Raw genomic sequence first — 25148 nt, 5'->3', positions numbered from 1 at the left:
ATACATATAACTAGATTTTCGACCGGAAATTTAACCGTACTCCACATCACTGTTCACAGAATAACATCTAAAATACTTGGACACTTTCCGAGTATCAAAACTCAACCCACTTCGCACTGCTGGCATTCTCAATAACTGTTTAATTAAGCAGACAGCATGTACATAATTTAGCTTTGACAAATTGATTTGCAATAATGATTGTTCCGGCATATTTGTTGATGTCGCGCATGCTCACCGACACTTGCAATGCCTCAACTAATTGAAGTCAAGTGATTTTGCCATGCAGAAGCTACAAGTTGCCTAATGGATGATGCGCTACAACCAATAGCACAATGAAACTCTTAAAGAAGCCAAGTGAAATGCACAGAAAGCTCCAGCGCTAAGGGCCGCGCCAGCCTAAACTGCATCAGCGTATATTTGTGTGCGCTGGCATCAGTGTGTGCGACGGTGAATTGCCTTTATGGAATTTGTGGTGAATTAAGGCATTCGCTTGTCTCAAACATCATACACAATTATACACAATATTACTTGCTTCTCCGTATATCTTCTGCCTTACGTCAACTCGTTCCCTTTAACTTATTTCAAACTTTGTGTTTTTGCATTGTTTATGCTTTATTCGCAACTCACTAATTCAAAAAAATATAAAATTTTTTTGTAGATGTATCGTCCATCCATCCCAGCGCTGTGGGGTAAGCCCACACTCACGCGATGTGAGTCGAACGTCGAGTCTGTGAGCAAGCAAAGTTGCTAAGTGTTTGCTTGAAGCCAGTTCAGCTGGCAGTTGGCGCAGCTAGCTTTGGCGACCGGTGCAGTGACGCTGCCGCTTCACTTACGTACAGAATTATTTGTGTGTGTGTGTGAGTGCGGAGCGGGAGCTGCTCGTGGCCGCCGGCTCTGCTGTGGAGCGTTCGAGCTGTGTAAAATCGGTTAGAAAACTTTTCGCAAGCATTGCTCTCGACAGTCTTCGTACAAACTTCTAAGCAAACAGTAGAGTGTTTTGCTGCAGTTTCACAGTTGGAATTTCATACTTTGGTAACGTGTATGAGACGCGTCGCGCTGCGTTGGTCAGCTACAACATAACGAATAACAACAAACAATAGCAATAAAGCACAAAAATAAATAAATAAATAAATAAATGAATGATAAACGTGGCTAGATTCAAAGCAACAAAGTAACTACTTAATAATACTCAGACAATAAACAAGAAATAATTTAAAAAAAAATATTGAAGAGCGGCAAAGGAACGGCGAAATATTTGAAAGGCACAAAGAAGACACCAGACAACAGGCAACAACGGTCATACATATGGTGAGTTATGTTATGCTTTTTTTTCAAAATTCGCAATATTTACTTTATTGTTGTTGTTGCGCGAGATTATTATAATTTTCGGAATGCTTGCGTTCACGCTAAGTCGGGCGTTTGCCTCGCTTGTTTGTTCAAATCATCTGGAATTGTTATAATTTTTGCCTTGATTATTGTTATTGCTGCGGTTTTCGAGTTGGAAAGTATAAACGAACTGTCTATAAGAAATGTATGCATGCACATACATTCATATATCTATGCTTATCCACTAACTGCTTTCGAAAGTTGTTGGAATGCCATCACACCTCCTCAAACACCTTCGAATACCGGCTACTTGACTGGAGGACACGTAACCGCTTTCAACGCGCACACACACACACATGTAGATTCACACATTCATACAAACATTAACTGCCTTCGTACGTGGGCAGCATGTGGTGGCGAAGGAGCGTGTTTTGCTCGCGTTTTTTTTTTCACGTTTTTAGTTGCAAATTAGTATTGTGTTTAGTGCTTGGCTGTCGGCAGCGTCACAACAAAGCAGAAAAACCGCGAAGCTATCAGTGTTGTGAAAACAAAATAGGCGCACACAACACAGGCAATCCCCACGAATGCGGTCACGTCCTGTGTGTAATGCCGGCAAGCGTTGCATTTACATAAATACATTCCAATACAATATACTTGAATATGTTTGTATGTCAGTGTCCCTAAGCGTGCGTTCAAGTCAATAAACTCATCTAAGTAGTTATAAAACCGCACCTCGGTGTATATGCGATAGTTGTGAGAACGCTTTGGCCGCTAAAGGTGCTGTCGAGGTCTTCCGCCATGCGTCGCCAAATGAAAACAATACAAATGTAAGACTTTGACCACTAGGTGACGAGCCTCAAACCACACCTTGCAGGACACACAAGCACGTTTGCCAACGTAAATATGTTTATGTGTGCGTGTGTGTGTAACTGAGCAGGAAAAGAAACAGGAATAATCTGCATAAAATAATGTATTACAATCCGAACCCTGCAGGGAATGCCAGCGGCAGCAAAGCATTTTTCTGCAATTACGTCAACACTGTCGAGTCAATGTAGAAAAGGAAGAAGCAAAGCAACAGTGGGCGGTGAAAGGCTGACAAAACGAGATATAAAATAGAGAATAGTTATTAAATCGCATTGTGTCTGGAATGTTTTGTGCTTCCTTATAAACCTGAAAGATTTCAAAATACTTATTAAATTGTGTGTTTCTAGATTATCGCCTGGTACTCCAGCCCTGTGTAATAGAGAAGTTTTCATATATAGACCCAAGTTTCAAAATAATCGTATTCAAGTTATTGTCATTGGATCACACCAGCTATTTCCATCAAATTTTATCAAAATGAAGTCATTGAACCGCTATTTAGCTCTTGTTTTCACTTAATCTCAATTCTATAAGTAATATATCTATACCTCATTTAAGGCACTAGACATAAGCTGTCCAATGTTTTTCGCACCTCGCATCATTATTCCGTGAAATTTACTAAAAGAAAATAATCAGGAAAATTTGTCACTTCTGATCTCCAAATAGCGTTGGCCCTCAATTCTCTTGTCTGTTTCATTAAAAAGAAATACCATTCAGTTATTTTCGGGTATTCTATGTTTGGGTTTCCCCAATAAAATATATGACATATAAAAATAAAACTCAAAACTTACGAAAAATTCGTTATCTGGTTGAAAAAGGTGGCGCAGGAGCAAATGATCGATGTATATGTACCTTGAAACCGAGTGGTTTTTCTTGATGCCTTTTAATCTATAAATTATGGTTTTCATTTATAATCTATGCTCAGCACAATGATTTCAGTTTACCAACATGCAATGGTTTCCTTGATCTCAAACCAAAAGTTTAGGTCTGTTTGTTTTCTCGACTCTTTCGGTATAAATTCTTCATCATCTTTCGTTTTTACTTCAGTTGTTACCTCAATTTACCTTCGCCAAAGCAAGTTTCTCGATCTCTATTAAATCTTCTTCCACCTAGCTATTACAATTTACATAAATAGGAGCTGTACCGAAGAGTCCAAATTGATTATTACACTATTTCAGTTATTTCTCTTATGAAGCTTCCCGAGTCCAGAAACAACCCCGAAAAAATCATAACATAACCTTACTTTCTAAAGAATCATGGCCATACCATCATCATCTTAACATTTTATGAAGCTTCCAGAGTAATGGAATAACAGAGTCAAGGAACAACCTCGAAAAATTCATTACGTAACATCAAAGTTTTTGATTTGTACTAAACGTTCTCAAGCCCACTGTGCACACTTATAAATATTCAAAAGCATTCGAAGACATTAATGTATTCACTTAATAAAAAACTTACCACATTTTTATCAGCATAATTTTTTATGTGAGCAACACTACAAACCGAAAACTGGCAACAAAAGATTTATCATACGTTTTCGATTAATTGTTATTACTTTTTACTCCATCAATTTCTATTTAAGTGTTACTACGACGTTTTGACGTGTAAATTATTCAAAAAATATAAATAAAAATAAAAAAAAAAATAATAATTAAAATATATTTGCAAAACAGGAAAAATTATAAAAATTTTCTTGTGAGTAAACAGATGTAAGTAAGTATAATACATATTAAAAGTGGGTATAATGAGCATATGCAAGCGAGTAAGTTGGAGAACGGAAGAATATGTAATAACTCAGGAACTCAGGGGCTTACGAGCATTACTGTGTGTTCGCTGTTGTTGTAGCTTCACCCAATTTTGGTCAAGTGGCCGTGAATTATAAATTGAATTACAACTCTATGTACATACATACATACGAACATATGTATATGGCACCTCAGTTGAAATTGTACGTAATTTTGAGTTACTTGTGCGTGGGCGCCGCGCACGTAACTACCACAACAACAATTAACAACTAAATGACTAATTCGGAAATTGTGCCATAAGTTGCCTTAACCGGAGCTTTTTGCTGTTTTCTCGCCCTTTTTTGGCGAAAATTAATTTTGTCAATGTAATTTAATTAAATCTATTTTTCTTTTCTAATTTTCTTATAGAATTTGATGACCAACAGATCGACTTGAAGTTCTAAACAAAGCGATTAGATGACATAAACCCAAACATTATTGCGACTAACAACGCTGAAGAAAATTGCCTTAAGAAAAATATTAAAAAAAAAAATAAAAAATTGAAGTGTGCGAATCCAACATAACCTCGAGTTTAAGATAATATATTACCGCCACCTCGAAGAGTACCTATTTCAAGCGCGCTGAACGGGAAATATTCAAAAAGAAACAACTTAATAACAGTTATTACCAGCGACAGCGATATTGAATTGGAAGAAGCATTGCAACACCCGAAAGCCTCAGCAACAACATTTAGTAAGTGACAGACAGCAAATAAACGCTTCATAATCGCACACAGATCGTTTGACAGCAGTGCAAAGAACCATAATAGTTTTGAAACAATAACAACAACAACAAGCGCTTTACTCCAATCAGCGTGTCTGTTAAAACGCGTGAATCACTCGGCGACACGTCACCAGCGCGCCTGCCACCGTCTACCGTCAACAATTGATTGCGTTTGCGTTTAAATCATCAGCAGTCAAACAGCTGTGAGACGCTTGCGCTCGCGACAAACAAGTTACACACGCCGCTGCCAACAAACGAGGCGACAGACGCTGCTGCTGCGAACTTAGCTAGCCCACACGCTTCCTTTAAAGCGCTGCCGAGGCGCTGGCAACAGTTGGTGCTGCCTTCCGCACGCGCGCACCGCAACAACGCCGAATAATCAACAAAAAAAAGTAAAAAAAAAAAATAATATAAATAATAGAAAACAAGTATTAAATTGACAGCAGCACCGTCGGCAATAACAAATTAGCATCGCCTCATTGTTTTGGTTTGTCGCCGTTGCCGTTGCCGTCGCGCAGTAGCTTCGTTTTCGTCTCCGTAACCGCTTTTTTGTGTTTTTTTTTTGTTGGCTGGAGCAAATCATATTTGGCGATGGCGTCACAAGGTGTCGCAGCAGCCAACTCAAGGCTGGCTCAGATGCAGGTGAGTGTTCGCTGTTCTTATTGCTGTCTTAGCACGCACACATGCACACTTACATGCATGCATTTGCATAAATTAGTATATATTAATCTGGCTGCTAATGTACTTATAAGCTCTGAAAATTATGTAAAATCGCTTTTGTTGACATAAACGCATTTAAATGAGCGACGAAAGTGGCAGGGTCGTGAAAACGCTTATGCAAGTCTCACAAGCTGCGATGCGGCTCGCGAACAAAGTGAGAAAATAATACATATTTATTAAGGGTATCAATTTCAAATAAAACGACTGTTTGCGCAATATATTTCACAGCGGTGGAATTCGGTGGAAGGAAGCCTATTCCCAGTATTAATATTGTTGCAGCAAATACATATAAATTTCAATATATTTTTTGTATAAAAGACAAAAATATCATTTTACCAAGATTTCTGGCTCTGAAGTACTTTCCCCTGGAATCTTTCCTATAAGTAGCTCAGGCTACAATAGTGTATTATTCCACACTTAGCTTTCAGACCACTTTTAATGCAAATTTCAGGATCGCAAGGTACCTTATAAGATGTCAGTGTATTTAATCACATAAATGTCATTTAATATCTACCTAAAATACAAAGCATCAATCCAAATTTTAATTGAGTTAAAATGAGGAAAGATAAGCGTGGATAGAAAAGGAGATTTCCGTCTATAATTAGAGGTAAATCATTGCCGAAGTATATTATAGTTAGTTTCTTAATAGAACTATTTACCGAGGTCCAATGTGTTTCTGGATCCATTGTAACTTGAACTCCCTAACTTTGATATTATATGCCATTATTATTCGAGAATATACCGTGTGAAATAAAAAAACGCTTCCCTACAATATCTTGGTTTTGATTATATCAGTTTGTATGAGAGCTATTTGCTATAGTGGACCGTTATCAGGATCAATTTCTCAAAAACTGAGGTAGTATATATACAAAAAGCCGAACAGACCCCAGAGGGCTTCCGGTCTTCACAAAGACAAAATAATGGACATATATAAAATGGCCCGCTGAAACTTTCAACCTTTACATAATATTCAAACTGACCTAACCACATATACATATAAGGCCGTAAATTCTCGATCTATCAGGTGAGATTGAATGCATATGAAGGTCAATCTACATAGAACCAATTTGTCAGTGGTTATTCTAAAATTCCCGCTTCGCTTAATTTTTTTGTTTGCTGTTTTCTGAACACGGTTAGGTTATACTGGCCGGTTGTCACGCCATACACAGATCTATTGTTCCTTAGTAGTGCCAGATGGAGCTTCTGCTTAATTTGAGGTGAAGTATTCGTCAACGCTTTTTGCGAACTTTAGGAGTGACTTGATATCTAAATTTGATACTTCAGCTAGTCCCTTGAACTGTTAAGCTTCTAGATATTTAAGACGCATTCTAGATAAGGCTGGAGAGAGTCATATAAGGTGATCCAGCGTGTCTCTCATCTGCACTTTCTGCATGTATGTATTGTTGTTACTTATGCCCATACGTTTCAAAAGGCCAACAGCCGTCCGGCAGTACTTTCGATATCGTGTGAATAAGAAGCAGGCGAGTTTTCCGAAGCGGCTCTTGTACATGATCTTGACGATCCTGCATGTCTTTAAGTCATTCCATCTTGCCTTGATCCGTCTGTCAGTCCTTTCGGAAATTTTTTGTGATTTTCGTATTTTCTGTACGTGTTCATTGGAACTCAGTATTTATGCAGCCGCTACGTCCACTGCCTCCCTGCTTCCAAGGACATTCTCTGACATAATGCGATGTGAGATTAGAGGTTTTTTTTCGGTAAGTAATAGGACTGATTATCTTCCGCCGCGACGGTACTTCGGAGCATCCGCGCCGACAATGTGACTCGTGTGTGCAAAGTTTTGAACTCAGACCGTCGACTAAGTATTCGTTTAATTGCCCAGATGTTAAATTTATCAAAATCTGTGGTTCATGACATTGTGTTGGTGTCACTGACGACCATTGCACACCGCCTTTCTTGTGGTTAGGTAAACCAAGGCCGGCATCCCAATGCTTCCCCAGCCGCCCTACAGTCCAGATGTGGTCTCTACGGACTATTTTTTGTTTCTTTGCCTGAAAAAGCAGATGAAAGGCAAGCATTTTGAGACGACAGAGGGGTTTCAAGCAGCATGAACCTCGGCTCTCAAAGATATTCTGGATAATGCCTTCCGTGACGCCTTCAATGCTTGGAAATCGCACTGGCAGCACTGGAAGTGGATTTAGTTAAATCCGTCTATCTGTATGTATGTATATACGCGAACTAGTCGCTCAGTGTCTTTTGAGATATCAAACTAAAATTTTTCGCACGACATTTTCTCTTCAAGAAGTTGCTCATTTGTCTGAACCACCGATATCGAACCATTATAGCATATAGCGGTCATAAAAACTCCACGGCCATTCGATGAGATATCTTCACCTAATATGGCATGGGCTATTGTCTAAGGAAATGTTGTACGCTCGGAATAAATTGTTCATATCGGACAACTATAGCATATATGTATGTATGTAGTTGTCATGCAAATTAATCGACCGTTTTTTTAAGAAATATTTTTATTTTTTTAAGAATATTTTTTTTTAGTAATAAACATATGCACCTATATATATATATATACATATACAACTCAATTGATGTTACATTTTGAGGTTATTAACCAACTATTTGAACAAAATACTGTAAAGCACTGCTCATTCAGTGGGTGTTCGATAGAAACGTTGCCTATATACATACATTTTATATATACATATGTACATATTTACTAAATGGGGTTTTTAGCATTCGCTTAGATTTATGCATTTGCCACTTTGTTTGCTTTGACAATTATTAAGCTATCTTTAGAGTTATTACCTAATTTGATTTGTTTTGCAATTTCCAGCATCTTAGTTGGGCGGCGCACACTTGTCTATTTACTTGCACATCTATTTACATATATACATACATACACATATGCTTATAGGAGCAGTATTTGCGCTATTCAAAATTTCAACTTAAAGCCGTTAAGCTTTGAAATCGTTGTTGTTGTTGTTGTTGTTGTCTAGTTGCTCACTTTATGAGTTCATTGTGGCGATGAATCACGCTCGCATTTAATTAAAATTATGCCTTTTTCGGAAAATCTCGGTAGACCTACACAGATTTGCAACAGCTGATGACAAGATATACAACATTCATACTTATAAACATATTTACCTAGACAGTGCTGCTAATGGTAAGATAACAGGCTGGCTGTGAGGTTTTCCTTAAATGGACAAAGGTAACTTATATGCATACACACATACATATGTTTAACTGTAGCGGATTAAGTTATAACCGTCACATGTATGTACATATGTTTGTATTTGCGGATATGAGGCACAGACAACCTTGCACGGTCGCAAAACACTTGTAGGTGTGCAGCAGAGCCGCTTATTAATGAGTTGCGTAACTCAAATAGAAGTTGAGGTTAAAATACACCAATTGAGCCGAATGAAGTTCGGAGTGTGATTACTGTGATCGAATTCTTTAACCCAATTGTTATTGTGACAATGGTAAACTTTTATTAATAATTGTTTATACAGAATTTAAAATAGTTTTCATCGTTGAGGAAATTGAGAATTTTTGAGAGAGAATTTGTTGATGTTATTCCACTAAAATACGAAATATCTCCTGTCATCAAACAGTCGTCGCACTCGCGATTTGGCTCCTACGTCACTGTTGACAGCCATAGCTTCGAAGCCGTAGATAATTTCGTCTATCATGGAACCAGCATTAACACCAACAACAAACCGTCTGCATTGAAATCCAACGCAGAATAACTCTTGCCAACAAGTGCTACTTCGGACTGAGTAGGCAATTGAGAAGTAAAGTCCTCTCTCGACGAACAAAGACCAAATTATACAAATCACTCATCATCCCAGTCCTGCTAAATGGTGCAGAGGCATGGGCGATGACAACATCTGATGAGTCGGCGTTACGAGTTTTCGTGAGAAAGATCCTGTGGAAGATTTATGGTCACCACGGCTCTGTTAGCATATCTCTACCCGTTTACACCAATTTTCGATGATCTGGTGCAGCATTTTGGCTGGAATTTCGGCTATAGTGCGCTGAATGTCGTCTTCGTGCTCTTCGTTGCTGGTGGATTGGCGTAAATCTCTGATTTAACATACACTAGAGAAAATGTAGGCGCGTTAAGTCGCATGACCTTGACGGCCATTTGACTGGACAATTTTTTGAAACTAATCAATCGCCAAACTTTGCACGCAATGTGTTTACATTTGGGCGTGAAACATGAGGCAGCGCACCGCCTTGTCGGAAGTAGAGATCGTCCGCGTCGATTAGATCGAATTCCGGGCAAAAAAAGTAGATCAACAACGTGTTCTGTCTTATTTTGAAAGACACAAGGTCCGATGTTGCCGTCATACCGCAATCCGCAACAAACGGTAAATTTTTTGGGATGCAATTGGGCGTCATGAACCAAACGAATATTGCGCTCATCCCCATACGATCCCTTACGAAAACGTTAAGCTTTAATTGCTGAGGTCGAATCGCAGTAAGCAAACGGTGGCCAAGTAGGGATTGACAGTCGGGCAGGTTTTGCTATGTGGTCACACACATCGATAATGACTCGCCGGGAACTCTGGGAGCTTGAAAGCGACGTTTTTATGCATCCACATTATAGTCCGGACCTAGCGCCAAATGATTAGTACATGTCCTCTCTATAGCGAATGATTTTGTTGGTGAAAAATGCCACTCAAGCGATATCAACTGTTTCATTTTTTTGGCAAAGGGAAGGAGGGTTTCTATGAGAGCCATTTTTAGAGTCATTATCACTATTAAATTATATTCAAAATTATATTCAAAATGTCAAGAAATTGTCGAACAAAACGTTGCAAATGTATCGGCTAACTATGCTAAATAAAACCTTTAACTTCTTGCAAAAATAATGGATTTATATTTACTAAACCTTATATCTCTCAATAATGCACGAGCAAACCCCCTTTCCCGAATATCTGTTGTTTAGTTTGATCCTAGCCCAACGACCGCCGTATTCGATAAATTAAGCATTGAATGTACATAAAGACACATTATCAATTGATTGGAAAATTAAACGCTACTACAATAAACCAGCATGTTCTAGTACTTTCAACAATATAATGGTATTACACCCCTATATTGGGCATAATGAATATACATACATATATTACTCAAGGTCAAGTTCTTATTAAAAATGAATGGCTTATTGAAGTTATTAATATCTATACGCATCAGTGTCAGACATACAAATTCAATAATTGGTTGATACAAGTTGTGAATGGCAAAGTCATTACAAGAACAAAACAAATAAAGTCGTCCAAAAACAATTCCCTTGCCCTTACAAGGGAGAACCAACTCCGTTACAAACTTGTGTGCATAGACGAGTATTTGGTCAACAAGGGTCGAATTAAGCGCAGCGTCACAAATAATTACGGTTATGAGTGGTCCTGTAGGAAACTATTTGCACCGAAATAGGACCAAGGCAAAGGTGAAAAAAATAATTTTTCTTTTTGTTCCACATTTGACAGTTGTAAGATAATGCTTTGATTAGCCGAAGAGGATTTAAACTTTGAATGAAATAATAAAAAAAAATGTATGGGGGATCGTGGAAAATATGGTGCGGACAAAAGAATACAAACTCTTTAACTATGATTATAAAATAAAAACTAATAATTTAATAGATAGAATGATTAATCAAAATGTTTACAACGGAAAACTGGCGTTTTTTGTTGTAAAGATGCAAATAAACCGAAGCAAATACCAAAAATTACAAGAACATTGATCGGTCAGGTTGTAAAGCAGTTATATGATCGACTCAGTGACTCGCTCTGAACACTTTCTTCGGAGGTGGTATGAGAAGGCTTTATGGGTGCCGGTGTGAAAATTGGACGATGGGCGTGGCACCGCCCACTTTTTTGTGAAATCCCATAACTCGGGACCCAACCGACCGATTTCGACTAAATTTGGTACGTGGTATTCCTATGGCACTTTTATATTACAATCGGAAATCGAAATCGGACTACAGCCACGCCTACTTCCCGCATAACCCAATTTTAAGTTCCAAGAAGCAATTAATATAACGGGATAAAAGTTTGCGCGAAGAATGCGTTTAGAGTAAGCCACCTTATGACAAAAAATATTCTAAATCTAACAAAAACTGTTAAAGCCCTGGGGCACCGAACATGTGGAACCCAGAGCCCATGGTTGACTTTTTACTGAAAATATCGGTCAATGTGTGAATTATTGAAATTTGGAGAGATTCCTAACCTGATAATAGTATAACTGGGTGTTAGACCCATATACCTAATATAAATATTTTCAAACCTCAGGATGACTTTATACCACATATGTATATCGAGAGTTATCTTAATCAAATTGAGAGAAGGTGTTTTTCTTATAACTTTGTATATTTGTGCTTAGAATGAATAAATTCGATGGAAACCCGTCTTAGACCCCATATAACTAACAGCCCTTATGTAACTGAAGTTACTTCCCTGGCTTTACTCCTTGGAAGTTGCAAGAGTATGAAATGTTCGGTTATACCCGAACTTAGCTCTTCCTTACTTGTTGAAAATAATTTCGATTATTGGCCTCTCTCAAGTGTAAGTTTTTTCACAAAAAATTACTTTTTTTGAAACTAGTAATTTTTTCAAAACTCAAAATTTTGACTAGTGCTTCAACCATTACCTCAATTCATTTGTATACTATTGTAATAGTAAAAGTGAAATAAAATGTTTTTCTCTAAAATCCACAGATAAATATTCATTTACACAGTAGGAATAACAAATATTCAGCGTAAGTTTTGACAAGCTTTGTTAGCGAAAATATTTTCGCAAGACTTTCGAAGATCTTAGTTCTTAAAATTTTTACTCACTTAAAGAGTTTAAAACTTATTCCACAATCGATTTGAAAAATTGAATTTTTTAATTAAATTAAGTTTCTATTTTGGGATTTAATAGAAAAATAAACATACAACAAATCAAACAACGAAATGTCTTTCATTCTACACAGCACGTTTGAATGCAGTTGAATATACATAGATACATATGTATGAAAGTATGTGTGTATGCTAAGCGCGCCACTGACAACGTGGGACTCATTAGAGTGGGCCACATACAACGCCCAACCATGACAACGTACATATCTACCATAAATATTATTGCATAAATACACATACAAGTGTGTGTATGCGTGTATTTTCAATTGACATCGCTGGCCGGAACAAGTACACGTTAAGTATGCACAAGCACAATACAGTCGCTTAAGTAGGTGCATATGTAGGGATAAGTGTAGTGCTTTTGTGTTTAGATTTCCAATTTTCATACGCTAAATAGCTTTCTTCAAAACGTCACAAAGCCTTTTATCGATTGGCAGAAGGTCGAGGTACTACGTGCACATACACGCACATGCATGTGCACACACACTTAAGTGCTTATAAGAATGTACATCAATTGATTGCGGCGGGCTAATGTTCGATTCCTTGAAGGCCACAACTGCTTTGAGGAGCACTCGCATGGATAATTTTGTGTTCCAGCAAACGAAGAAAAAAATTATTTACAAAGAGGAAAATATAAAATAAAATAAATAAAAACTTGATTCGCTTACCGTTAATTGTCTTAAACATACTCAAGTGCTGTTGTCATTGTTGTTGTTATTGTATTGATGCATATTTTGGTGTGGCATGAGTGAGTGGTGTTAGTGTCGGCAAAACGGAAACGCAGAGCTTGACAATTTCGCTGATGCGTTTCCTTGCCGCGCTCAAGGAACGCAAGTTCGGCGGTAATGTAAGTACTTAGCCGTGCATGCCAACATACATATGTACATATGTGTGCGCGTTTGTGTGACACGTGTAATGTATGCATTGCCTGATTTGCTTTTTTTGCTTTGCTTGTTATTTTTATACAATTTGTTGTTGTTAATTACTACATATTTCTACGAAGGAGGACCGCCACTGAGGGTGAGTGGGGAGCCAAATGGCTTGTTGCTGACCAAATAACGTGTGAATAATGAGTTTAGTGGCGTAAATGTTTTCGCTTTTTCATTTGGCAGTGAGAGACAGTAATTTACTCCGTTGTCCACATGTTTTAGTGTTGTTTTGTCCATCAGCGGAAGGACATGGTACTCATACAAAGCGGCAGTTCCATTCAAACGCGCACAGCCCTAGTATATTATATAGAAGTAGAGTATAGGCGAACACTTCGTGCTCTAGTCATTTGCCTTACTTACTGTAAAGCTGGAGGATTGTCTCTTGAAACAACCACAATATGACGATGATGAGTCCAAATAATGAGTTGTTACACGATCAAATCATACCACCGGTCAAGTTGAGCGAATCATGGGCGGGACGTAGATTAGTTGAGGCGCTTAGCCATTTGCCACCTGCCGATTTGAACTCAACGTTCGATGTGAGTTTCGCCAAAATCGATTAGGGTGCTCTCTCTGCACAATTTCAATGTCGTTTAGTGTGAAAACCAATTACGCTTATAGACGGCCGGCAGAAGTTGTTGAATAATTTCAATATATTTTTGTTTAATTGGAAAATTGTCAATTTTGTTTTGACTTCATATTTTTGCAGATGCGTTTTCAACAGAAACAGCAACAGGAGCGTGAACAACGACGGCTGGAGATGACTGATGGTGAGAGCTCCAGCAATTTGGAGGAGGTTGTAGACACCAAACGCATCACGAATGGCAAGGTAAGCAATCATAACGAACTGACATGTACTTGAAAATATATTTGCTTGGCGTTGCTCACTTATTTGCGTGCCCGTCGTAGGTGCGTCAAATGTTCGATGAGCGTCGTCGCGGCGCTGGGATTGATCGCGCGAATCCACTTAAGCCAATCACCTCAACGGCAAAAGGCACGTCGCCTGTTTTGCGTCAAACCGGTGGCGCTGTACACAATCTACACCAAACGAAAAATGGCAATACAACGTCGGTTCGCATGCGTGGTACGACCAATGCATCCACTGGTTCAACGCACGTGCGAAATCCACCGAAACGGCTACAGAACGGCAACACCGATACGTTGACTAAGGAAATGTCGTCACTTAGTTTGGGCTTGCACTCGGCCGATGACCGCAACAACAACAACGATGTTTTGGGACGCGCGAAATCGTCGAACAGTCTCAAACTAAATCCCGTTGTGACTAAGAAAACACCATCGCCAGTGACGCCGACACAGGTTACTAAGCGTCCAGCAAATCCTACACCGACACCTGCGACGCGTGTAACACCAGCGCCTAGGACCAGCTCCGCGACCAAAACTATCAAACGTACTGCAGTAGTTTCAATGAAGGTAGGCAACATTTATTTTTGTATTTTTGAAGCTGCTAATGCATCAACTTTGAATTTTCACACATCGATGTTTCATTCATTATTTTCAAAAAAATTCTCCGTTATAAATATATTTTTCTTAACTGACTTTTAGACACCGCCACGAAGAACATCGGGAAATATGGCTTCTAATGTAAGTTGTGCGGATAAACGTCTTCATGCTTTCAATTTGCCAACTGAGCATGTGTTTTCTTTTCTACAGACCAACAGAATGCCGCCCAACGCTGATGTGGACTCAGGAAATATGGGTGTCTGCCGCTACTGTAATCGCCATTTCAATATGGACCGAATTGCCAAGCACGAGGTTGTATGCGAGAAAATGGCACATACTAAACGCAAAATTTTCGATGCGGCGCGACATCGTTTACGCGGCACTGACGCCGAAAAGTATCTCAAGAAAGCACCAACTCGAAGTAGCACCAAATCCGCATACTCCAGTGCTGCTGCTGCTAGCGGCATGACCGCTGGTTTGAAGAAGAATAATTGGCGCAAGAAACACGAAGAATTCATACAAGCCATACGCGCAGCCAAGCAGGTACAGGCGCATTTGGCACGCGGCGGTAAGTTGAGTGATTTGCCTCCACCTCCACCTTCGGAGAATCCTGACTACATACAGTGCCCTCATTGCATGCGTCGTTTCAATGAATCTGCGGCTGAGCGACACATTCCGCGCTGCGCCACAATGTTGCACAATAAGCCCAAACCGGGTCAGGCGCCGAGAAAAAGATAGATATTGTATGGTGTGCGCCAAATCAATCATAATCAAAAAAAAGCCTTATGTAGACACAAATACACCCACACACACACATTTAATCTCGTATGAACTAACAACGCCGACTGGAAAGTTGATCAATTGCCTCCGGGTGCTATTAAGACTAGAGGCCAGTTGTCTGCGTGGCCCGCCAAGAGTTTAGATGACTACTTAATGTTAATGTAAACAGCGGTATGCATACACACCCTGTACATGTGATAAATTATTATTGTAAACTTGACTTTTGGAAAATTATTAAAATATAAACTAAATCAAAACCGAGTTCTGAAGTTAACCTCAATGCTCCACACTTAATCCGATAGTAACTCCACTTTGTCCTCTTTGGCCGTAAGACGGTCAATAAGCGCCTTTACTGCTTTGGCCGCCGCATTTATTTCCAAACCCTCGAGCATGTAGGCCCAGTTATCGAGACTGGCATCATCGTCATCTGCAAACCAATTGCTTAGCATAGCAATGCAGCCACCATCGCGATCGGGATGCTCAGTCTCAAAGTAGAGTAGTTCGTCGGTGGTGTAGCCCAACTTTTTGCCTAATTTCTTCCAGTCATCACCAATGAGCGGTGCGATTTCCTCTATTTGTTCCGCGGTTGCTGTCATCGGTTTGGTGTGCGCATTACGGTCATCATCGGCTTTGTCTAAGTCACCTTGTACATCTTCTTCGGTGAGCATGGCATCTCCGTCCCCATCACCGTCTCCGTCATTTTCGCCAACGCCATCCGCATCTGGTTCACCCTCGGTTTCTTGATTGTTAGACCCTTGATCACTATTGTTTTCGGTTGCATTAGGAGATTCAGTTGATGAATTGCCACCCAATAAAGATGTGCTGCTTGCATTCATAGCTGCTTTGGCATTATCTATACGATCTTTAGCCAAACGGCGGCGTACACCCTCTAGATAGTCTGCTATTTTGTATGATGGTGAGTTTAAAAATGTGAAAAAGTGTGGCGACTGTCGCGCGAGTAAACGTAAGGCGCGCCATTCAAACGACGGATCGTTCTTTTCATGCGGATTTTCAAGGAATGTTTCAACTTGTGGTAGAAAATTGCGCTCTTCGCTCTTGCAGGCCTGCAGATTATCGGGCGAATAATTCCAAAGGCGTGTTAGCACATCACTAGAGAGTAATAATTATTGAAAAATGCATTTAATTTGTTATTTTACGATGCAAATATACTCACTTGCCCATGAAAAATTTTCCACTACGATGCGCATCGCGCAGACTGTCGCCCAGCGTGCGTTTGGCACGTTTCGGAGCTGGCGGTTTAGCATCGGCACTTGCCGCATCTTTGTTTATGCTATTTTCCGGTTCGGCATCATCGGGTTTGCGGAACTCTTTACAACCATCATTTTTCCAGTTGTTCCACATTTCTTCTCGCGTCAACATATGTTGCACCGTGCGAGCAAAACGTTTACCATTTGGTGGCGTCTCCTCGAGTAATTTGTATACTTTTCCTTCGGTTTCTTTAATGAAATCCGTTTGTGCAGTGGTAAGTGTGTTCGATTCACTGAAATCAAATAAAATTTTACTGCCAACTAAGTTTTTTAAACCGCATTAGGCTCTTACGTCTTAAACTTAACGGTCAACTGCAGATATTGAAAAAGTATCAGAAACTGTACCAGCACCGAACGACGAAAATTAGAGTCAGATAATTGTAAAGTGAGTAACTTCGGATTTGTTAGAAACTTTGCGAAAAAGTGATCGGACTGGCGAACAATGTGGTCTGTTTGGTTCGATTTTTGATCATCTGCTTCAGCTGCCATATCAGCAACCAGCTCCATTTTCATATTTTCCAGATAATCGGCAGCTGTAAGAGCACTGTCACTTTTTTCTGCTGCACTACTGAGACGTGGCTCCTCCAACTTAAAACTATCAAAAGCCTCTAGTACGGTACCTGCGTGCTGATTGAAAAAAATAAAAACTATGAACATTTTACATTGAGGAGGAAAATTTTATTTACTTACAGCTTGAAACATTTTCCATTGTGCTTTGCTATAGCACTGGTTTGGATTGCGGAAAAAGTCTTGCAATGACCAAAATTTACAATACAGATTGTAATCGATTTTAATGGGAATATCTTCCACGGTATCTTCCAAACAGTCGTCCAGATCTTTACCGTCAACACCATATTCGGTAACATTATCTAAATTGAATTCCGATACAATGTTCAACCCCGAACGCTCAGAAAAGGGGAAAAATTTGGATAGAAACAGCAAAATGCGTCCACAGAATACGGTGTTCTGGGCACGCGATAAACGACGTAAAAGGTCGTTGCACATTCGCAAGATGTTATTTTTGCACGATGAGAAAAAAATGTCCTCCTTCCATACCTCAACCATTTCTTCGACAAAACTAAATATTTGCTCACATTTATCTAACGTGACCGCATCGAAAATGTCACCCAACAAAACAACGGGTATAGTTACCGAAACTATTTCTGCACGCACCGCCTCAACTGACAAACGTACAAGTGCGCCCACCTGTTCCACGTTATCACTTAGTCGGAAGAGTAGCATTTCACGAAAGGCTTGGTCCATTGGCGACTTTTTATCATGATCCGTATTGGCGCCGAACGACTCATAGGATGCGCGCAGAATTTGTGCATCTTGTTTCTGGAACGCTTCGTTTAGCGCTTTCTGAGGGAACAAGAGAATTTGTTATTTGTAAGTACAAAATAAATGTTTATATGTTTCATTAAATTTACTGTAAACTCTGTATGTAAGCCGATAAATCCCAGCGGCCGATGTTGAGCTACGGCCGTATTTGTCATTTTTAAGTTTATTCGATCGCTAAATTTAATAAAAATAACTCTTTCGCACAGAAAAATAAATTCTCACACAAAACTGCCGGATTTACTTGCAATGTTGCTTCAAAACTGGAACGCTATGGAATTTCCGAAGCACAGTGGTAATAAACGATAAAAACTATTGTTAAAATTATTAGAACAATTAAAGTAGTAAATTCAAATGCAAAATTTAAATTTACAGACTGAGTATTCAGCATTATGTAATTTCGGTAAAGGTTCAGGAGAGCGGCTTTTCCGAAAACGTGCTCCAATTTTCACGGGAAATGTCTTAAAATTCGTGTTTTTAATTCCAATTTACGAATATATACGGCGCGTTATCTATTTTTATGTTTTTTTGTAGTAAAAACAAAAAGAAAAATTATGATTTTGCACGATATTTACGCTATAAATGGCATCACTGTTCGAAATTCAATTGGATACTAGTGATACAAGCAGCGATCGGTTTCGAAATATCGATACTCTAAACAAGAGAGATACTCTAGAGACTAAACAAGAATTGATAACAATGAGAGAAACATAATAGAAAAATAATAACAGTTGGAAAAATAGAAAGAAATTAAAATATCGATATTCTCAATATTCGGGTCTGAACGAGAATTGGTTAAAAGGAGAAATACGTAATAGGAAAATAATAATAATTGGAAAAATAAAAAGAAATTAAAATATCGATATTCTCAATATTCGGGTCTGAACGAGAAACACCCCGGCGTTCATAATTCTTCTGTGTCCAACTTCTTCTTCTTTCTGCAATAATAATGAATTATACATTTTTCTATTATGTACTTCTCCTTTTAACCAATTGTCTTTCAAACTCAAATATCTAGATTATCGATAATTCGAAAACGATCAGTGCATAAATCAGTAGATTCGAATTTACAACAGCGATGCCATAATTTCGAACATAACCTTGCCATTTTCGTTGATGTGAAGTGATTGTGAAGTTTTACATATTTTTATAAAAATAACAAAAAAAAAAACATTTCTCTAATTAATTAAATAAAGAACATCAATAATTACGTGTATATGATTGATAGAAAATATATTGTTAACATCTAAAGGCGTGTAAAGTGCAAACGTGAATTTTTGATTTCGGGAAATACGATGTTTTTCTATTAAAACAAAGAAAATATTGTTTTTAAAAGCATGCGCCTAACATATTCGTAAAGTAGAACTAAAAACGAGTATTTTAAGACATTTCCCGTGAAAATTGGTGCACGTTTTCAGAAAAGCCGCTCTCCTGAACCTTTACCGTAATTTCTTATAAACATCAACCCGATAAAATTGTTTAGATGTTAAGTGTCACATTACAATGATTTAACAGATGACTATTTCTAACAATCAATTAAAATGTATCAATGCAATCCTTAATCCTTGTTTTCTGTTCGAAACACGCAATTGATATAATATTAAAATATCGATAATTTGCTCTCTCCATCATTTCGTTCAGGAAAATTGTTACTAATTGAAATCCGATATATTAAAAGATTTATTATGTGACTTTTACAAACATTGATTACATGTACACAATATAGTTGTCGAGTCAACATATATTGTCTGTCAATATTCCCCTTCATGATATACAACAAACCCTCAATGGATATTACAAGTAAGGCACTCTTGGACCTGCCGTATCATTTATCGATAGCCGATTTCTCATGTATATTTTGAAAGGGTCGATTATTTTGTTTTGTCCATCACACCGGTTTCTTCTTTTGTACTTTGTTATTTGCAGTTTGTTTACATTTCATTGAATCATATTTGCGTTTATTTTTACAAAAATGTCGCAAGCTGATTTTAAACAGACTTTACGAAAGTTGGACTTTCCTGCTTGTGCAAAGGAGGCACTGCCACGAATAGGTAAAATTGCAAGTTTTTATTTACATTTAGAAAACTCATATCCCGTTTACTTTTAGAGAGCATAGTTGTAAGTCGCAGCAAACAAAACTTTGCAATTCAACTAATCTCCGAATTTGTGTTTATGGAACGTCCTAAAGATCCTGTTGATATTCGTAAAGGACAATCTTTTACCGGCACACAATTGAATTCGTTTCAAGAGTTCCAACTGATCATAGTTCTTATTGAATATTTCTCTCAACCTGGGCCGGACGCTACACGTAATGTGGTATTTCTCTCTCTCTTTGGCAGCAATCTTACACCGCAACGTTCCAAAATACTGTGCCGCTTAGTGAGCACTGCTGTATCGGGTTCTGTAGCTCCACTGCTCTCATCTGCTGGTACTTGGATGCAGCAAGTAGGTTGCATGAATCCACCAAGCCTGGAAGTGGCACAAAGTTTGGTTAGTGATTTTATAACATTTTCACGAAAAACTTCGGAGCAATTCAAGCAATTACCAATGGTCGCACCACACTTTGCAGCTAATCTTATGACGACTGTGGCAGATTTATATATGAAAGAGCAGAATGGCGTACTGACACCCCCACCTGATGCTTTATTAGATGTATTCACCGAATGGATAAGTGAAAATCATGACTTATGCTTAGCATCCCAGCAGCCTTTAGCGTTACCGAGTGGTGCCATAGCAATGCCCGTTGTTACACCTTTAGCAGGGCTTATACGTTGGGCAGTCCTGTCACCTATGTTCTCTAATCGTCCTTCATATAGTAATTTACACCTGTGGCTTTTGCAAACGATGCTACAAATTGACAACTCTGGTCCGCCAACAGCATTAAACGCGCAACATGTGGCACAAAATGTGGGTCCGCTGCAAACGTATGTAGCACGCTTGGTTGCAGATAAGATCGAACCCACCAAGGATGCGGCATATCAGAAAAGCGTGGAACGATTAGCACAAGCAGTACAGTTAGCTATATCTGTAAAGTGCATGTATGGCAATATAACACAATTATTGTGTCTTTTGGAAACACTTCCGCCACACCCACTTATGACCATGGTTATAAAAGCAAACAGGAAAAATTGAATTAAGTTTAAGCTATCTATACTAATGTAAATTATATTTTGACAAATAAAAAATGTACACTTATCTTTGAAGTATATAGCTTCAATTATAAGTACATATATAACTAGAAAGGTCTAAACCGACGCGTCTTCTTTAGTGCCTCGATTTTCTGCTTGTCTTCTTCGAATTTTTTGCGCAATTCAATTATATTCTTCATTTTCGATTCACGTATCTGGAAAGTGTAGAAATTCTCTAATTCCTTCTTCTTCTTGCCTCGCACTATTTTCTCTTCTAAACGTCCAACAACCGATTCTTTCTGTTCGAAACCGGCGTTACGTCCTTGTTTGCCGACAGTCACCCAACCGTCGGCATCTGCTTCGGAGTTCTTCGCCGCTTCAATCGCCTCCTTTTCGCGCTTATCATAAAGTTCTATATACTTATCAATGCGTGCTTGCAATTCCTCTTCATCCAAAATTCGTTTCTCATATTGGCTATGTAATAGCTGCATACCCGAATCCAACACACAATTGCCATCGGTATTAAACAAATCTATGCTATCCAATTGCAACGCTCGTTTAACACCCACATTTTTGTGAAAGACTACATAAGCCACTTTAAATTTAAATGGCGTTGTTGATGCGCTAAACGGTACGCAATTTTGTTGCCATTTTTCACTTTCATTTCGACCTGGACGTTCAGCAAAGCTGACTGTGTTTGGAACATCTACTTTGGCGCGGAAAAAAGTGCCCAAACTTTGCTCTGTCACATATGGTGGCACGTTCAGTAAGAAGAGTGTGCGGCCTTTCGGTTTGTCTGCATCCTCCAATCGTATAAAATGCTCCCGCATATAAATATGATGGCAGAGCTCCAGAGGACGGTCCGCAGTGAGGCGTAAAGGTATCACTAAAAATGTTTTTTATTTGAAATTTTAATTTTCTTTATTAATTTCATATGTCTGAGTTACCTTTGTATCCCTCTATTTCGGGCATTTTGCTGATTCGTTAAATAAAATAAAGTACAATCTTCACGATATATGTATAACGCACGTGCAATAATTTGTTTACAACAGCTGACCGCCAATGTTTTTGCTTTGACAATGGCTCATTCACAATAACGCTTGAAATTTACTTTTTCGAATTTAGATTCTTACTTGAAATGGAATTGGAACGGATCAATGGATTTTAGTCGTTAAAAATTCAATCTTTTTTTTCTTACTCAAACTATGTTTTAAAAGGTAATACATAAGAAATTGTATCAAAAATATTTGCTTACAAATAAAATGTAATGTTTTTAAGATTTCAAGACATTGCAAGTAATCATACAGATTTATTAGCCTGACCAGTGCCAAGGAGGTGTGCAGCTATTATTTTTAGGTAAGTAAACATCGCTAAGGCAATATCAGCTGACTAAAATTTTGTGCATCCTGTTGCAAATCTGTGACGCATAGCATTGCGCAGGAGCAGGACAAATGTCAAATGAAAAATCGATAAAGCTTTTTTCCTCATATCAAGCAGTGTATATGCTAAAGGACTTATTTCACTTGTTGGTAAATAATCAATCAAATTTAATTAGATAACTAAAATCGAAACGTCCATAATAAAAAAGAGAAAGTTCGGAGCGCAAGAGCTTGCAGCTGATTTGGAAAGCCAAACGCTTTGCTTATATAAACCAATTAATGGCAGCAGCATGAATCCAGTGCCAAATCGCGAATATATTGAGGTGTGCGCTGCCGCCATACATCACCATCAGCAGCATCCGTACCCTCAGCATCAGCATCAACATCATCAGCACCATCAGCAGCATCAAGCAGTCGCACTCAATACTCTATTAAGCAACGCACCGCCACCACCACCACCGACCGTACAACTCCCACACCCGCACGAATTGAAGGCGCCTCCACACGAACATCAGCCTCATTGCAAGCAACAGTGTTTTGTTTTCACAGAGATTGCGGATATTGAACTACCGCCTGAGATCACAAAGCTCGGCGGTGAGAAGCTAAAGAATGGCGCAATCGCCGCTGCCGCCTACAAAATGAGCGCATGCAGCGATAGCGGCAGTGAGCCAAGCCGCTCGTCGCGCAATCGTCGCCTGATAGTAGTTCTCGGCATAATGTTGGTGTGCATAGCAATGGCTGGCGGCATACCTTTGGCTCTACAGTTGCGTTCTTCCTCATTGCTGGAAGCGCGTTTGGCTTTCATACGTCGTTTGTTGACCGAGTCACCACTTATTGAAGGCTCCTCCTGGCAGCCACCAATGCGTGATGCTGTGAATCGCACCAGCGGCGGTCTCTTGAATGAGGTTCGCCGCAATCATGTCGGTGCTGTGTTCTGGCCAATCTCCGTACCCTGCGGTGCACAATATTTGGATGCGGTGCAGCTGGCGTTGGAGGGTATTGATGAGGCGCGTCGCATCACCGCCAATACGGATGCATTGCATATCGTGTTATCCGCCGACGAAATGGAACAGACGCATATACGTGGCGAGGTGGCTGTTATGTTAGGTCTGGGTGGCGGTCATACATTGGGCGCTAGTCTGGCGGTGCTGCGTTCGATGTATCTGTTAGGCGCGCGCTTTGTATCGATTACTAGTTTGGAATGCACTACACCGTGGGCCGCCGCTTGCATACGCAGCCACGACTATCTATTTGAGGAAAATGCCACACACTCGATTAACGAGTTCGGGAAGGTGGGTAGTCGCTAAAATGGTCAAGATTCTAACTTTTTTTATTCTCATCCTTGCAGACAGTACTTTACGAGATGAACCGTTTGGGTATGCTTATTGAGATTTCGCAGCTTTCCGAGGCGGCCATGGTAACTGCTTTGCATACCGCCAAAGCACCCGTTTTACTTTTGAATGCTGTACCGATTTCGCTCTGCAACAGCTCCAGCGTTGCTTCCATACCCGATCGCGTTTTGAGGTAAGTTTAGTTTTTTCTTTTGCTTCCATTATAGACGTGTGCTCATGCTTCTTCTTGTTAGTCTGCTCTCGGATAACGGCGGCGTTATAATGCTGAACTTGGAACGTTGCGATGAGCGTCGATTCTCGGTGCGTGAAGCTATCAACGCCATCAATTATGTGCGCAAAGTGGCAGGTGTGGATCACATTGGACTTGGTGGCGCGCCCAAAAGCTATGCTTTTTTACTCGCTGAGCTGGCACGTGATCGCGTTTGGGGTAATGCAGCCATAAAGAAATTAATTGGCGGTAATGTGGTGCGTATTTTGCGTGAAGTGGAGACGCTGAAGAATCGTCTGCCCCTTTATGAGGACTGGATACCGCGCGAATTGGTGGAGAGCACATCTTATTGCCGCTATCCCGAGACATAAACTGCAGCCAGTTGTGAAATGGAAAGAGAAAAAGATAATACAAAATATTTCGTTGGAGTTTTTTCGTTAGTGTGTGCACAAAAACAGTTAATCCCACCCACCCAAACCCCACTACGTTTACCTATGACATAAATGCATGCATATTCGAATAGGGATACATAACGGTATGTTTATACCAGAAAACCACAAACATATAATACTATAGATAGCCTGATAGCTACTAGATATTCTCAATATAACTAGTTATATTAAGACTAGTTACTAATTACATATGTGTTATACTTATGTATTGCTCTTCTGTTGTTTACTTTTCAAAACTCAGAGAAAATATCGTTTTGAAATGTAAGAAGAATGTATTAACTATTATTAATTAATTCATATAAATCAATAAAAACCGAAGTAACAACTTAATTGATAATTAAAGTTAAAAACAAAAATTAATCGAGTTTACTTTTGATGTTGGACAAAGTTTTATGGACTTTCAAGCGGTACTTGAAAGCCAAACTTTTAGTATAATGTTTTTGTTGTGAGGCGTCCGGTATGAAATGAGCGTTTTTTTGTGATAATGTTCTTTTCAACGGAGTGAAGGTCTTCCTTTCCCTCTGATTCTCCCGGTGGGTACTGGGTCGAATACTCTCAG

At 39.2% G+C, this 25148-nt stretch overlaps 5 protein-coding genes across 8 annotated transcripts; 3 read left to right on the top strand and 2 right to left on the bottom strand.

The window, feature by feature from the left end:
* Nucleotides 1-955: 955 nt before the first annotated feature.
* LOC120770331 lies at nucleotides 956-15725 on the top strand. Of its 4 annotated transcripts, none has more exons than XM_040097736.1 (6): nucleotides 956-1308; nucleotides 4341-5336; nucleotides 13933-14052; nucleotides 14133-14654; nucleotides 14787-14825; nucleotides 14895-15725. In XM_040097736.1, exons 2-6 carry the CDS (start codon nucleotides 5286-5288, stop codon nucleotides 15420-15422), a joined length of 1260 nt encoding a protein of 419 aa, XP_039953670.1. In that variant the 5' UTR covers nucleotides 956-1308; nucleotides 4341-5285; the 3' UTR covers nucleotides 15423-15725. The 4 variants fall into 4 exon arrangements, with proteins under 4 accessions (XP_039953670.1, XP_039953678.1, XP_039953686.1 ...); XM_040097744.1 differs by lacking the exon at nucleotides 956-1308 and adding an exon at nucleotides 3873-3896; XM_040097752.1 differs by lacking the exons at nucleotides 956-1308; nucleotides 4341-5336 and adding an exon at nucleotides 12378-13141.
* LOC120770326 (THO complex subunit 1) lies at nucleotides 15621-18323 on the bottom strand. The gene is made up of 5 exons (XM_040097716.1): nucleotides 18163-18323; nucleotides 17423-18094; nucleotides 17025-17359; nucleotides 16639-16965; nucleotides 15621-16574 (listed from the first exon to the last, which is right to left on the bottom strand). The coding sequence occupies exons 1-5, from the start codon at nucleotides 18226-18228 to the stop codon at nucleotides 15755-15757; spliced, it is 2220 nt and encodes a 739-aa protein (XP_039953650.1). The 5' UTR covers nucleotides 18229-18323; the 3' UTR covers nucleotides 15621-15754.
* A 1627-nt stretch (nucleotides 18324-19950) lies between these two features.
* Nucleotides 19951-21320, top strand: LOC120782726 (uncharacterized protein C7orf26). Its single transcript, XM_040115152.1, has 2 exons — nucleotides 19951-20121; nucleotides 20178-21320. The coding sequence occupies exons 1-2, from the start codon at nucleotides 20043-20045 to the stop codon at nucleotides 21200-21202; spliced, it is 1104 nt and encodes a 367-aa protein (XP_039971086.1). The 5' UTR covers nucleotides 19951-20042; the 3' UTR covers nucleotides 21203-21320.
* LOC120782727 (ribosomal RNA-processing protein 7 homolog A) lies at nucleotides 21199-22249 on the bottom strand. The gene is made up of 2 exons (XM_040115155.1): nucleotides 22146-22249; nucleotides 21199-22084 (listed from the first exon to the last, which is right to left on the bottom strand). Exons 1-2 carry the CDS (start codon nucleotides 22168-22170, stop codon nucleotides 21306-21308), a joined length of 804 nt encoding a protein of 267 aa, XP_039971089.1. The 5' UTR covers nucleotides 22171-22249; the 3' UTR covers nucleotides 21199-21305.
* Nucleotides 22250-22666: 417 nt separating this feature from the next.
* LOC120766295 (dipeptidase 1) lies at nucleotides 22667-24938 on the top strand. The gene is made up of 3 exons (XM_040091698.1): nucleotides 22667-23869; nucleotides 23926-24101; nucleotides 24163-24938. The coding sequence occupies exons 1-3, from the start codon at nucleotides 22868-22870 to the stop codon at nucleotides 24506-24508; spliced, it is 1524 nt and encodes a 507-aa protein (XP_039947632.1). The 5' UTR covers nucleotides 22667-22867; the 3' UTR covers nucleotides 24509-24938.
* Nucleotides 24939-25148: the final 210 nt, after the last annotated feature.

Source organism: Bactrocera tryoni, chromosome 1 (assembly GCF_016617805.1).
Source record: "Bactrocera tryoni isolate S06 chromosome 1, CSIRO_BtryS06_freeze2, whole genome shotgun sequence".
Classification (NCBI taxonomy): domain Eukaryota; kingdom Metazoa; phylum Arthropoda; class Insecta; order Diptera; family Tephritidae; genus Bactrocera; species Bactrocera tryoni.
The sequence above is the reverse complement of the archived record's forward strand: the minus strand, read 5'-3'. Positions and strand labels throughout refer to the sequence as shown.